The sequence below is a fragment of the Rhinolophus ferrumequinum genome, chromosome X (assembly GCF_004115265.2).
Source record: "Rhinolophus ferrumequinum isolate MPI-CBG mRhiFer1 chromosome X, mRhiFer1_v1.p, whole genome shotgun sequence".
NCBI lineage: Eukaryota > Metazoa > Chordata > Mammalia > Chiroptera > Rhinolophidae > Rhinolophus > Rhinolophus ferrumequinum.
Genome location: NC_046284.1, coordinates 985,701 through 1,000,046, shown reverse-complemented (window position 1 = coordinate 1,000,046; position 14,346 = coordinate 985,701). Strand labels below are relative to the sequence as shown.

The following is a 14,346-nucleotide window of genomic DNA, read 5'->3' as shown; positions in this document are numbered from 1 at the left end:
GTTATATCCTTTGCCCTATCCATTTTCCTGATGAAGAAACTGAGGCCTAGAGAGGTTAATCTGCCCTCGTCAGTTAGTAAAATTTGCAGAAAATCTAGGCATAGAGCTCAGGGTCCTGACTTTTAATAGTGTGCTTTCTGCTATATTATGTCATCTTCTATGTCACTTGCACCTCTTCAGAATGTCTAGTAAAGTGCTACTACATAAACAAGTCTCTCAATAAATGCCAATGCAATAAACACAAACCTTTAACATAACTGAGAAATGGACTCAAGGAAAGAGGCAGAAAGCAGAAAAGTCGTTTTCTTACTTCTTTGCATGATGCCACCCTCCGGACCAGTTAATTGCTACTTTGCACATTCCATCAATCAGGCATTGGGCAGCTGTGATTGTAGCCCCTCCCACAGCTGCTGCATAGTCAAATATCCCTTCAGTGGCTGGGCAGTCATAACCTTCGGGCAAACATCAAAAGAGCTTGTTAGAAGATGAATTGGAGAAAGAAGAGGTGCAATATTGTGATTGATAATAAGAACTACATATTTGGTCTTTGTCCTTGTTTCTGGCACAGAACTCTTAAAACTCTTGGAAATTTCCTAAGCGATGGGAGCAATAAAGGTGTCTTTGTTATGTTAATGAGGTGACTAGCATACCATACTGTAAGGATGGGGGGGGGGGGCAGTGGAGCCAACCATGTGATTGGAGGGTTGGAACTTTCAGTCCTACCCTTGACCTTCTGTGAGGGGAGAAGAGCTGGAAATTGAGTTCAATCACCAATTGGCCAGTGATTTAATCAACCATGATTAAATCAATAGTCTCCATAAAAACCCAAAAGGAGAGGGTCTGGGGAGCTTCCAGGCTGATGGACACACAGAGAATTGGGGAGTGGTGCCCCTGGAGAGGGCATGCAAGCTCCGTGCCGTTTCCCCACACCTTGCCCTGTGCATCTCTTCCATCTGGCTCTTTCTGAGTTACACCCTTTTACGGTTGATGCCTGAACAATGCTGAGGTTAGGGGTGCCAACCCCCATGCTGCACACTTGAAAATCCGTATATAAACTTTTGACTCCCCCCAAACTTAACTATTAATAGCCTACCCTTGAATGGAAAACCTTACCAATAACAGAAACAATCGATTAACACATGTTTTGTATATGTATTATATACTGTAGTCTTACAATAAAGCCAGAGAAAAAAAGTTATTAAGAAAACCATAAGGAGTAGACATACACTTACAGTATTTATTGAAGAAAATCCACATATACCTGTAACTGGACCCATACAGTTTAAATTGGTGTTGTTCAAGGGTCAACTGTATAATTATCGGGTAATCTAGAGAGCAAACAGGTTTCTTGACTTCTGTGAGCTGTTCTGGCAAATTAATCGACCCAAGGAAGGGGCCGTGGGAACTCGTGATTTGCAGCTGGTCTGTCAGTAGTACAGGTGACAAACTGGCCTTGTGATTGGCATCTGAAGTGGAGGGCTGTCTTAAGGGACTAAGCCCTTCATCTGTAGACTCTGATGCCATCTCCAGGGAGACGGTGTCAGAATTGAGCTGAACTGTAGGACACCAGCTGGTGTCACAAGCATTGCTGGGTGCTGTGGGGAACTCTTCTCCACCCATTGCAATTGGGTTCAGAATGCTGTGAGGAGGCATAGATTGAGGTGTGACCTACCCATGAGCCATTACACTAACATTGGCACCAAATGAGAGAAATGTCTCCAATGCTGGGGAAAGAAGTCTTGAAAGTGTTAGAGCTAGGACTGGCCCAGTGGCTCAGGTGGCTCAGGCAGCTGGAGCACTGTGCTCCTAGCGCAAAGGTCACTGGTTCGATTCCCACATGGGCCAGTGAGCTGCGCCCTCTAAAGCTAAGATTGTGAACAATGGCTCTCCCTGTAGCTGGGTTCCCGTAAGCAGCTAGAGGTCGACGTGAGCTTCCATGAGCTGCCGTAGGCTGCTGTGGGCTGCCATGAGTGGCCGGCAGCCATTGTGAGCGGCCTGCAGCTGGTGAGAGCTGCTGTGGGCTGCTGTGAGCATCTACGGGCTGCTGTGGGCTGCCATGAGTTGCCAGTGGCCAGCATGAGTGGCCGGCAGCCAGCGTGAGCTGCTGTGAGTGGCTGACTGATGACCAGCAACCGACTGCTTCAGCCAGGGGAGCGCAAGCCTCATAATACCAGCATGGGCCAGGGAGCTGTGTCCTACACAACTAGACTGAGAAACAACGGCTTGAAGTGGAGTGGGGGTGGGGGGAGGCGGAAGAAGGGGTGGAAAAAAGAAAATGTTAGAGCTAGAAAGGCTAAACTTCAAGATTAACTCATCACATCCTACAGATGGAGAAACTGAGGTCTGAGAGTAGATGTCTTACATATGCTCACACAGAGCCAGGCCTGGGACCCAGGTCTCTTGACCCCCACCCCAGTCCAGTGTTCTTCTACTAAACCATGCTGTTTCTCTAGATTATACTATTGGCCACTTCCAATTTTTTTAAATGCAGCTGTTTATGAGAAAGTAGAAAACCAGAACATAAATTTGTGGTCAAGTTAACATGTAAAGTCAGCATACATACAGCCAGACTCCATGTGGGCATGGCTATTAGGGCCTAAGCAATCGAAAGACTGTCCTCCACCTGCTCCATCATTCAGTTTTGCTCAAGTCATACGGTTTGCTTGTTAAGTGAGATCTATGTGGCTAAACTGAGAGATTAAGATTGTGGTGAAGGCATTAGTTCTTCATTTAAAAGTACTAAAGAGCAGCATGCACGTTGTCTGTCTGCCACCATTGCCCGGTAATGACTTTACCTAGCCCATATTCGATGGAGTCCGGATGATCGTCATCTCCTTCTTGGCTGACCTTCTGGAGATGCTGCAGATAGGCATCGGTGTGGAAGGTCGCCATCTCCTCCATGGAGGCCACTTTGGGCTTAACTATTCTAATAATAACAGAGAACAAAGAGGTGAGTGAGTCACACCCAGAGTATGCCAGAAGCTGGAAGCAGTAATCTGGGCAGAAAATACAGCTCCGGCTTCCAGGGGCCAAACTGATAAGCTTGTTCTGCACTATACACTCTTCCGTCCTGCACAACTGAGTAATGACTCCATTCATGGGCTGACAGGAGAGATTTTCCCTGGAGTGTGTAGGTACCACGTCTCCCTGAAAATAAGACCAAGCCGGACAATCAGCTCTACTACATCTTTTGGAGCAAAAATTAATATAAGACCCGATATTATATTATATTAGATTAGAGCCAGTCTTGTATTATAGTAAAATTAGACAGGGTCTTATATTAATTTTTGTTCCAAAAGATGCATTAGAGCTGATTGTCTGGCTAGGTCTTATTTTTGGGGAAACACAGTAGATTAAAAAAAGTGTATCTAAGGGAATTAATCAGGTATTGGACAAAATGAACTCCAAGTTACGACTTTCATGACTGTCATGCAGGGTCTCAGCTCCCACTCCCCACACCAGAACACAGGATACGGTGAGGCCAAAAAGGACCACCCACGGAGCCATAGATGGGGAGTCATACCACTATATTCTCACTGGCGGCTAGTCGAGTCACAAAAGCAAACATCCGCCAGTACCCCAACGAGGGGTCTTCCTGCACCCCAGACTCACTGGCGGCCGGGCAACACAGGAAGTAGGATCAACACAATCTGCAATCCACAATCTGCTTGCTAACCACACTTTCTAGCTGCAATCCGCCGTCCGCTTCTCTGCCAACCAACCACCCAACTGCCCAACCAACCTGCCAGCCGCAATCCGCGCTTGCCAGCTAACCACGGCAGTTATATTAGTGGCTAATGGCTAACCCGTAACAGCTGATGGCCAACTAGTCACAGCTGATGGCCATCTACTACCCGAGCCAGCACCTTTCCACATGAGGACATGAGGTCGAGAGCCTGGAAACTGCTCTCTGGGGCTCTGTCCCCACAATGAAAAACCACTGAATCATTCCTGATTGGGCCATATGATCCTTTCAGCTATATTCGTACTTTCACAGGCAGCTACAGTGTTACGAATTTTGAAAGTGGAGCCAGAGAACTGCATTCTTGTCCTAAGTCTGTACTCATCAGCTCTAAAAGCTCAGGTAAGAAGATTCTTCTGCAGTTTGTTTTTCTCATCTGTAAAGTGGGGAGAGCTCATGGAATTTATGTGAAGATTAAATAATAAGATATATGAAAATGCTTTGTGGGTAACTGTCATTATTCTTAATGTTAAAGGATACAAAAGGCAAGCCAAAACATAGAAGTTTCCACGTTTGGTCCCTGCTATCTGCCTGTGAGAGGAAGGAGAGGAGGGGAACGGTTTGAGCTCCCAAGCAGCTCCTCACATGAAGTGACAAACAGGAGCGACTCAGAGACTACGACAGGCCTTAGCACCTCTAACCTATAGCTGAGATCCGAGGATTTGATTCTTGCTCCTTCTTTGAGAAAACATGTCATGTCATATCTATAGATTAGATAGATAGATAGATAGATAGATAGATAGATAGATCTCATCTCAGACAGTGAATCGGAGTTTGGATTTAATCATATGGGTGGACTTGTCTCCCAAATATGTTTTGGGTTGCCTTTTGTATCCTTTAACATTAATAATAATGATAGTTATCCACCTCCAGATTCTTTGGGCCTCTTGGTGATGTGACAGTTTTGCTTTGTTTTGGTTTGTTGTTGGTGTTAAAGTCATTTTTGTAAATGTCAGATAACTTTAATGGAAAGCATGTAGCTTTTATGTTTATCAAACATACGGGTTTAAAAAATGATTGAAAAACATTCCTAAAGAAGGTACTCAATAAATGATTTTGTTACTAATAAGGATAAAATTTGAAAGCCCATTAAACTATCTTTTGGGAGATAAATGAAGCATAGCACACTAGCAGGCATAATCAAACTCACCTCTTTGGCTAGAAAATGTCATAAATAATCCTACAAGTGGTAGGATTATAACAGTTACTCATAACGACAAACAGCTAGTTCATTTTTTTAAAGAAGCACTTAGCTCTGTGTTGACTTTTGGCCTGGTCACAGTTTTCTTTGGTCTTGACTTGTCTCCAGGCTCACTCAAAGTTTGGTGGTGGTGATGGGGTGTGGAAATGGCTGAAGCTGAACCCCCACCCTCAGATGTGGCTTAGGGAAAAACTGCAAACCAGAACACCTCCTAGTTGAACACCTTTTTCTATCAGACAGGTTTTAGGGCCCAAACGTATGTCCTCAAAACCTCCACAAGCACTTATCCCTAGGGTACTTTCCCTCTCAGCAAGAAAGTCTTGTTTCTAATAGATCTGATGTACTTTGTGCACTTTTTTCAAGATTTCTTAATTCTTCAAGAGCCTTCACTGGGTTCCAGGTAAATTACCAACGCTGTGAATCACCAAAAGCTTTAAAAGAAGCACCGTTCTCCCCCTAAATAGCCCCACTGTGAATCATGCAATTTCGACTAGGAACACCTGGGTTCACCAGCGATCACTTACCTCATCTGTTTATGCAGGGCATATGCTTCAATCAAAGAATGTACCATACTAGCCTAAGAACATCAGAAAAAAGAAAAAGAGGAGAAAACAGTCTTTTAAATGCTTGATTCAGAGAAATTCCGTCGACTTCACCATCCTGAACAAAGGGAGAAACAGTTACAGTGCACTTTAGACAACATAGATACAAAGTATCTAAATCGCTCAGGCGCGTGCTACGCGGCTGGCCAGAGGCAGCGGGACACTTTTCTCCCACAGCTTCTGATTCAAGGGTCCCTTTGCAGTAGACATACCATCCCGTCAGTGCCATCCCCTCCCCCGCCCCAACCTGGCCGCGGGGGCGCCGCGCCGATAAACGCTGCCTGTCGGAAACTGGAAGGGAGCACTTCCTCCATCACCTGGTACAGCTGCCCAAATTTCTGCCGTAGGTCCCCCCAGCCCAGCCTCCCCTTCGCCTCCGGCTTCCTAAAGCCCTCCGGTCCATCGGCCTCCACCCCCACCCCAAAGCCCGCCGGTCTTTCAGCCCAACGTCTTACCCGTTTGGGGACTTTGGCCAGGGAGTCGCACATGCTGACATACTCGGGACTATAGATGTAAACTGGGGGCAGCGACTGCCTACTGTCCGCAGGTTCCTCCGGCTCCTCCATCTTCCACTTCCAGCCGTTCCGGAGCCACCGTCCGGATCTGGCCGTTTTCGGTCTCAGCCCGGGCTCCGGTTCCTGCTCCTGTGATCGGCCGCAACGGTGCTCCCTGGTCAACATTCCCTCCTCGAGATCGCCAGAGACACTGGCCCCGTTCCCCATCCAACTGAAGGAATGCATGGGCCTTCCCAGTCCAGAACCCCTTCATTTAGTGAGCACAGTTCAAAAACGGGAGATCGGCAGGTATAAATGCCCAAGTAACTGCCAGTTAGGATGGATATTTTATGGCACAAATAAGCACGGTCAAAACTAACCATCCTTGTTGCCCTACGGGGCCATTTGAGATGAGGTCAGACAGCTTCAGAGCATGCTGGGATTTGTAGTTTCAACGGCTCTGAGTAGCGGAAGAACCGGGGCTAATTACTAAAATAGCCGCGAATTTGACTTTTAGCGGTAAAAAAAAAAAAAAAAAAAAAGCCTCAGCTCATTATGAATTATCTCAATCTGAAAATACACCCACAGAAACAGTTAACGGCAGACACAGTGTTGCCACCAACAGCACAATCCAGCTCCATCAGAGGGAATTCTTGGTGGGGGGCCAACTAATGCTACAAAAGACTTGAAAAGTTTACATAGTAAATTCTGTGCCACAATTTCAGTGTATTGCTTTTCAGGAACTACCCATGTTCATGTAAGAGTTAACAATCTTAATACTTTACTCTGGCAAAGCCGATGGCACCTTTCCAAGAGGCTGGCTGCTACTCTGGAAATTGCTTGGTAGGTTCCAATCAAGCAATGATGTCAAATTACTGCTTGAAAATTCGTGTGCAAGCATATCCTCTTCCCTCCCTCCCTTTGCTTTTGTTAGAAAAAGATTTTAGGTTTCATGTGGTAGTCCACATTAAAGAGCATCCTGAAGCGGTTTCAGCATTACCACCAGTATTCCCAGGTTCCTAAGGGACCTTATGTACTGAAGCAAGCTGGCCAATCTCCTTACCTTCTTTAAAATCGACCTTGCTTTTTTACTCGACGGTATTGAGCATTGTGATATGCACTGGCATATATTATTTCATTTCATCCTTGCACCAGTTCTATGAAGGACGTTGTAATATGCCCATTTTACAGATGCACTTTAGAGAGAGAAAATAACTCTGAGAGTTCAAAGTTACACCCTTAACAAACAGAAAAGCAGGAATTCAAAACCAGGTCTGCCTGACAATGAAGCATTTGAATGTTCCCTTTACTATATAAACCTGGTTCCTCCAGGATGACTCTGTTAAATCTAACTTTGTTCAACACTCCATTTAGTATCCCCTCAATACTTACTATTCCAGAAATGTTCTTTTTAATTGTGATGTGTTCTTTAACTAAAATGTAAGTTCTCATGCTTCTTTTATATCTTCCCATAGCAACTACTTGAAAGCTGTGTAATCATTTAGTCATTCATTCAACATTTATCCGACATCAACTAAGGGTACAGAACAGCTGAGGATTTAGTCCTCAAAATGAATTATAATCTGATCTCTGCTCTCAGGGAATTTGAATTCTTGTAGAGATCACACAAATACACAAAAAAATCATATGCAATATAGTCAGATAATGAATGTAGGCTGCTTAGATTACTTAGTAAATAAGCATTAAGTACTTAACAACTGGTATGTACTTACTCAGTGGCAACTGGGAATCTTATTCAGTGGCATTGGAGAGGGTCTTAGCAGATGGACGGGATTTTACTTGGTGAACATGGGAGCCAGGGGAGGGCATGCAGGCTATAATGAACATAAGCAAAAACAAAAAGTGTATTTCTAGTCTAGTTGAAGTGACTGGATCATGAAGGGTTTTGAATGTCAGACTAAAGATAACAGATTTGATCCTGTGGGAAATGGGGAGACATTCAAACAGAAATCTTAAAAAAAAAAAAAAAGGTTTCTACAGCAGTGCTGTGTAGGGAGATGAGCTATTGAAAGACTAGAGGCCTGGCTGTGGCCGCTGCTCCTCGCTTCCTTCGGCTGTCCTTGCCTCTAACCCAGACGCCGAGGAAGAGATAAGGTAGCTCCCCGTGCCTGGATCGGATGGGGGAACCCAGTTCAATTGATACAAAACATAAGGATGCCCTATTTTGGAGGTATGGGTAATTCCATGAGGGCAAAGTGGACACCACCACCAGCCAGCAGCGGCTTGGCAACAATGCGTACCTGCGGGGGCAGCCTCGACCTTGCTTGGCCTGCACAACCAATTCCGGCTGATGCAGTTCTGTGAGCTCCTGCAGCCTGTGGGTTCCACTGCCTGCAAACCGGGGGCATTGATCGCCTCTCGCCATGGAGGAAGGAATTCCAAAGCGTCAAGACCTTCATGGGCCCTACATTTATTACGTCAGGTCTACGTTCCTGGAAGAGGACATCCAAGCCATCCTGACAGGGGTACACGCCTGAGTAGGGGACTGCATACAAGCTCAGAGTTCGTGGAGACCCTCCAGGTGACGATGGTCTCCTTTGAACTCTTTCTGGCCAACGTGGAGTGTGAGCAGATGCTGGAAATCCACTCAGAAGGACAAGGGCCTCTCTGAGCTGGACCCCCTCAAGGACAGCTGCTGGGAGAGCAGAAGCCGCCCCGGAGGCCTCGATGAGTGAGCCTGCAGAAGGAGGTGGCAGCCCCCTTCTCAAATACAAGGCTCCCTTCCTGGACTCCCCACTCCTGGCTCCACCCCTTCAGGTTTCACAGGTACACCTGGTCCAGTGTTAGCGGTATGTCATCCTGTTGCTGGCATAGCTCAGTTCAGCAGTACTGACTGTCCCCCTTTCTGTCGTTTGCACAAGCCCCTCTTACTTTGCTGTAAATAGATATTTTTGATATTTACTTTGAACTATTCAAGTTGCTGTGTGTTTCAAAGTGGTTAAAAACATTATGTAGCTATTTATAAAAATGCCCTGGGTTCTTTAGTCTTCCAGGGGAGGGTCTCATGCCCGCTCATGTTGTGTCCTCCTCTCGCCCCAGCCCGAGGGTAGAGTGGAGTGTGGGGGCAGAGGAGGAGCGGAGACAGTGTCTCTGTATTGGTGGAGAGCCACTGCCTTCCCTACAATAAATCTCTATACACCTACCTCCAGTGTGCACTTTGGGGGTTAGTGCACCCGCAGACTGTGATAACCTCGCGACGAGTCAGGAACCTCACCTGTGGATCCACGGGAGCTAGGTGAGGAAGCCAGATGGCAAGGGGTTAAGGAGCGAAGCCAATACTCGCAAGTGTAGCTTCCTCCTTGAAGAAATGGGACTGTGAAAGGAAGGAGTTAGTGTATCAGCCCGGGGGGATGTCAGAGCCCAGGAATGTATTTCAGGACAAGAGAGAAATGCACGTGTTTGTAGACAGAGGGAAGGAGTCTCTGGAGCTGTAAGAACGGACCGAAAGGCCAAATCATGATGGGCGGGCAATAGAAGCAGGACACGAGACTTGTGCTGGACCTTCATGGACAAGCAGTGGAAGGGAGACAGCAGGGTACAGGTTGGCCAACTGATACCCTAAAGTGTGGACTCTAATCAGATGACATGAAAATAGATTCTTCTAGGTGTTCTTTCAGATCTAGCAATAGACAGGTAGCTGAACACTTGGACCCATGAGCATTCATTGCTTTCAAACAGCAAACAGTATCCTCATTTGGCACACAATGTAGCAAGATGATTCAACTATGGAGAAAGATAAATTGTTGCACAAGTCTCTGAAATTGGCAGCAAATCTCATAGAGAGCGTGGACCCTTGCTCATGATCAAGACAGTACAAACCATGTCACAGGCCCCTAACCTCAATTTTCTACCTGCCTAATATGGCCCTCTCCAAAACACTGCGTTTGCGGTCAGAAGACATGAGGTCAGAGGAAGTAGGTTGAATCCTGGCTGTGCCACTTCTGGTGACCTCTCCTGCCCTCACTTACTGGCAGAAGCAGGCAGAAGGAAAAGGAAATGCATTAAAAAGGCACCTCTCCCTCTGGTCCCCCTTCTTTTGTGCATTTTACAATCTGCCTACTGATACCTCAACTGTACTGAACAGACTGACCCCTTGTTTTCACGACGCTTCCTAATGTCTTTTCCTTGGGGAGTGTTGTGTTGAGAATGTGAACTCTACAGTCAGACTGCTTGGGCTTAAATCCCAGCTCCGCCACCTACTCGCTGTTTGATTTCAGACAATTTGCTTGAACGCTCAGTGCCTCAGCTCATGCCAAGTGCCCGTATAACAATACCTAGCATTTGGTAAGCACTCAAACATTGGTTCTTCTTTAAGACCTCTTATGCCAAACAGTCCTTAATTTTGGGGAGTCTCCCCCGTTATTGTCCTCACCCCCACACTACTAGTGCATGAGTACTGCCCTCGGTCTGAGAACAGGGCCTTGGCTTTTAGGCCTTAAAAGAAATCAGACTTCTGCTAAATATAGGGTGACCATATCTTCCAAACTGGGACACTTTCGAGAGTGACAGAGAGTACTATTATTAGGCCAGGACAACAAGCATAAATGGTTACTGTCCTGGGCAAACGAAGACCTGTGGTTACTTGAGTTTAACAGGAAATGAGGCCTAAATGTGGAAAACAGGGTATCTCCCCACGTTAGTGCTGGTACTAGGTGTTTGGTAAGTGCAAACGGATGGTAGAGGTTTTGTGAGCTGTGGCTGAGAATGACTTTTGTCCCACCAGCTGCATACAATTCCCTGTAGAAATCAGTCTTACTCGTTCATCGGAACAGATGCCCCAAAGACTCAATGAACCCAATTGAATTTAGTGAGCCTGCTTTGAGTAGCTATGTATTTGAACAATAAAACTGCATTTCTTGACATATATAACACATTATATAATATATGATGTATGAGTCTTATCCTACTTTGACCCAATTAACAAGCCTTGACTGTACTGTATAATTAAGAGTATATACAATAGAGCTATGAAATAAACTCCACCACAAAAACACATATTGAGTTTTACACATTGGCACCAGATATGATTTAATTGGAAATTCTAATGTTTTATTCTATTTTCAAAACATAAGTGTTTTTTAAAAAATCCAATGTGTCTTTTAGTATGACATGCTTAAAATGAATAAAATACAAATCGAGTTTCCTAAAAAGCTGCTTTAAAAGTGAACTAGCACTGCATGGGGAGCACCGTGATGGACAGCTTCGTAATAAACCCAGAGAAATGCCACTGTCGGTGGTGTCACTTTAGGCAGTGCTGGCTTTCACCTCTGCACTCCAGATGTACTCATTCCCTGTGGTTGGGGTATGCGTGCAGCCAGTGCAAAGACCAAGTTTCAGAACAGGTTGGAAATTACCTTTATAAGTGACCAGAAAATCCTGGAAGCAGAAAGCTACTTACTGTTTCCATTTGCTCTAAGAGGCATGGAGAAGGCTGGCCATCCTCTCTTTGTTTCTACCACCTGTTTTCTACCACTTATTTCTGCCATGCCCACTTATTCATGTCTACTCATAAGACTGTCACTGGTTCCGTAAGAATTGTGTAGAGAGTCCCCCATCTCCATCTCCATTCTTGGGAGAAAAACCTGAGGGGAAGGAGGGGGTTGAAGTAGGAAGTTCTCTGAGTGCAAACAGGGAAATTAGTAGAACCTACACATAAATCAGGAGAAGGAAAGTGCTATGGACTGAATGTGTGCCTCTCAAATGCATATGTGGAAGCCTTAATGCCCAGTGTCATGGTACTTGGAGGTAATCAGGAGTAGATGACGTCAGAGGGCGGAGTGCCCACAACTGCAGAAAGTGGTAGTGAGTGAGGCTGAGGCCGGGGCCAGGTGAGCGGTGGGGAAGAAAGACAGAGGCTTCGGTCATTGTCGGTGTGGTGTGCCAGCAGCATGGCACTGCCCACCTCTGATGCCCTCTTTGCTCCCAGGTATCTTCTCTTCTGCCCCGTTCCTCTCTGCACTTGGGCTCCTGGCTGCATTTCTCTGGGTTATTCTGCATTTTCTGCTACAAATACAGCTCTAAGTACCAGCAATCTTTATAAAAAGTGATTTCAAGTGTTAATACACAATCCTGAAGTAGACACACTGTACTTGCAATTTTTTGTGTTTCACCAAAGGGGCAGATACAGAAAAGGCAAAAGCTGAGACAGGAATCCTACACGGAAAGTTCATCAGTCAGCATGAGGCAACATGTAAGCAAACAAGAAAGCCACAAACTGCTACTCTCTCTTCCTAAGAAAAGGCACTTAGAATACAGATTTCCAGTTACAGCAGCCTAAAACGCAAGAATTCAGGGTTTTGCTCACTTGAAATCATGTCCCAAAGCACCCGCCACTCATTCACAGAAGAAAGACCAAACTTTAGGAACAAGTTATTGTTCACACCTGCTCCCTAAACAGAATTAGAAATATAAGTTTGTAAGCAATCTAGAGAACAAAACTCACGTGCACTTTTGTGAGCCCCCAGTGCAGTGTCTGGGTGAGCATATGCCCCCGGGGCAAGGGCTCACTTCTTCTACAGCACTTAGTTTATCAGGAAAGTTTACTCTTCTTGGGAGTGATGGGTTGGGACGGGCCAGGGTGGGAGTGATCACTGTCATGCACAATCAATGGAGGAAGCAAGCAGCTGCCCAAAGGCATCACTGCATGGCACAGATGCTGTGTGGCAGGAACTCCTGCACGTAGGTGGCGGCTGCCTTGGACAGGTAGGTCATGGTGCCAAACCTGCCACTGGGTGCGCTGTCATACAGAAGAGTACAGATGCCAGACGCAGGATCCTTTGCCAGCATGGTATCATCTGCGCCGAGGGTTTTCTGTTTGGTTTTTAAGGGTGGGAGAACACAGGGGAAAGGAAAAATTACTGCTCCTACTAATTCAGCTCCTCATTAGGATCACTCAGAGCCTGCTCCCCATCACCAACATGCTGGATCTTAGGCTGCTTAGCCAGGAAGGGCTCGGGGCTTGGCACAAAGCGGTGAATGTGAGTTTCTAAACATGAATTCTCCACTGGATCCCCAAATCATATGAAATTATTTTAAAAGTATTAAGTGTTTAGAATTTTTAAGAGCTAAACATAATTGTTAATTAAATGAGCTGTGCCTATGAAAATGCAAATGCTGAGACTTAAAAATCACCATTGAGGGGCTCTGGTCTGAGACTTACTGCTGATTTCAGCCGTGATTGTTTTTTCTTATGTTTGGACATGATTTCTCTCTAAGCTGACTTAATTCAAATAGACCATAAGCTTTCCAAGCTAGAGTCTATGTCTAAAAGGGATCCCATTTTCTGATACCTGGACTGACCAATTGCAATCAAGAATATTTAAAATTACGACTGTCTAGAAAATCCTGGATACTTTTAATTTCTTCTGCATCGCCCCACAGTGCCTACCTAATAGAACGAAACACCTATTACCTGCTTTGGAGATTTTCCTACTGACAACAGCGCCTTATGTTCCCACATTTAATTTAGGAAACATTTGGAAAGCTTTCAATAAATAGTTTACATTTTTAAAATGGGGTTGATTTCCTGGAAGAAGATTTATTAGGAAAATGAGAAAAATGTAGAATTAAAAGTTTCACTTTGGGAGCATTTTCTCAATCTGTTGACACTTTGCTTCCTGGCTATTGTCGTCAGTTTGGCTCAAATAAACTCTTACAAGTTAAAAAAAAAACGTTTCACTTTGACATTTTCCTATAGGTAAGTAGCAAAAGCAAAAGAAAACTAAACTAAAAACACAAAACTTCTCGTTTCCTTCATAGCCCAGAAAGGATATGATATCCAAGAGTTTCTTATTACTACAAAAAGTAGTATGATAAATTTGAAATATAATGAAAAGCGTATAAAAGCCTCCTGAGTTCCATGCAATTTTACCATCTAACACAACCACAAAACACATGGTGAAAGACAGGGGTCGCCTCGCAGCCTACTGCCTTTGCAAACAGAGCTCAGAGCTACTACAAAGGGGTCCCAGAAAAGGGCTATGAGGAAGAGGGCACAAGAAAGTGACCTTGGCCTCATGAGAAGCTCTGAATGCAGTCAGGTGAGTGTTAGACGTCCCCCTTACAGAAAACAACAGGTTTGCCTACCTGTTCTTGAAGGAACAAGTCATTGGCAATATGCACAATTTTTTCCACAGCAATGATGCTTCCGATACTATGAATTTCAATATCTGCCATCATGGTGAGGACAAGGATGGCTTCCACCAGAAGCTGGCGGTACTCCGGCTGAGGTACACGGTTTAGGACAGACTCCACATGAACAGAGAATTTAATCTCGCCTGGAGTCAT

General features: G+C 45.2%; 2 protein-coding genes across 8 annotated transcripts in view; both read right to left on the bottom strand.

Moving 5' to 3' along the window:
* The window catches only part of HDAC8 (histone deacetylase 8), a 175,511-nt gene extending 169,054 nt beyond the window's left edge, over positions 1-6,457 (bottom strand). For 3 of the 5 annotated variants that reach the window (XM_033112412.1, XM_033112402.1, XM_033112394.1), the window contains exons 1-4: positions 6,001-6,406; positions 5,468-5,520; positions 2,796-2,926; positions 311-452 (exon numbers count right to left, since the gene is read on the bottom strand). In XM_033112412.1, the coding sequence (XP_032968303.1) occupies positions 311-452; positions 2,796-2,926; positions 5,468-5,520; positions 6,001-6,285 (611 nt within the window). In that variant the 5' untranslated portion in view covers positions 6,286-6,406. Of the gene's footprint in view, positions 1-310; positions 453-2,795; positions 2,927-5,467; positions 5,521-6,000 lie in introns of all 5 variants that reach the window. The other 2 variants (XM_033112386.1, XM_033112416.1) reach the window with 2 other exon arrangements.
* A 4,594-nt stretch (positions 6,458-11,051) lies between these two features.
* PHKA1 (phosphorylase kinase regulatory subunit alpha 1) overlaps positions 11,052-14,346 on the bottom strand; it is a 73,501-nt gene continuing 70,206 nt past the window's right edge. For 2 of the 3 annotated variants that reach the window (XM_033107620.1, XM_033107614.1), the window contains exons 30-31: positions 14,146-14,346; positions 11,052-12,870 (exon numbers count right to left, since the gene is read on the bottom strand). In XM_033107620.1, coding sequence (XP_032963511.1) covers positions 12,697-12,870; positions 14,146-14,346 — 375 coding nt within the window. In that variant the 3' untranslated portion in view covers positions 11,052-12,696. The remainder of the gene's footprint in view (positions 12,871-14,145) is intronic. The other variant, XM_033107610.1, reaches the window with a different exon arrangement.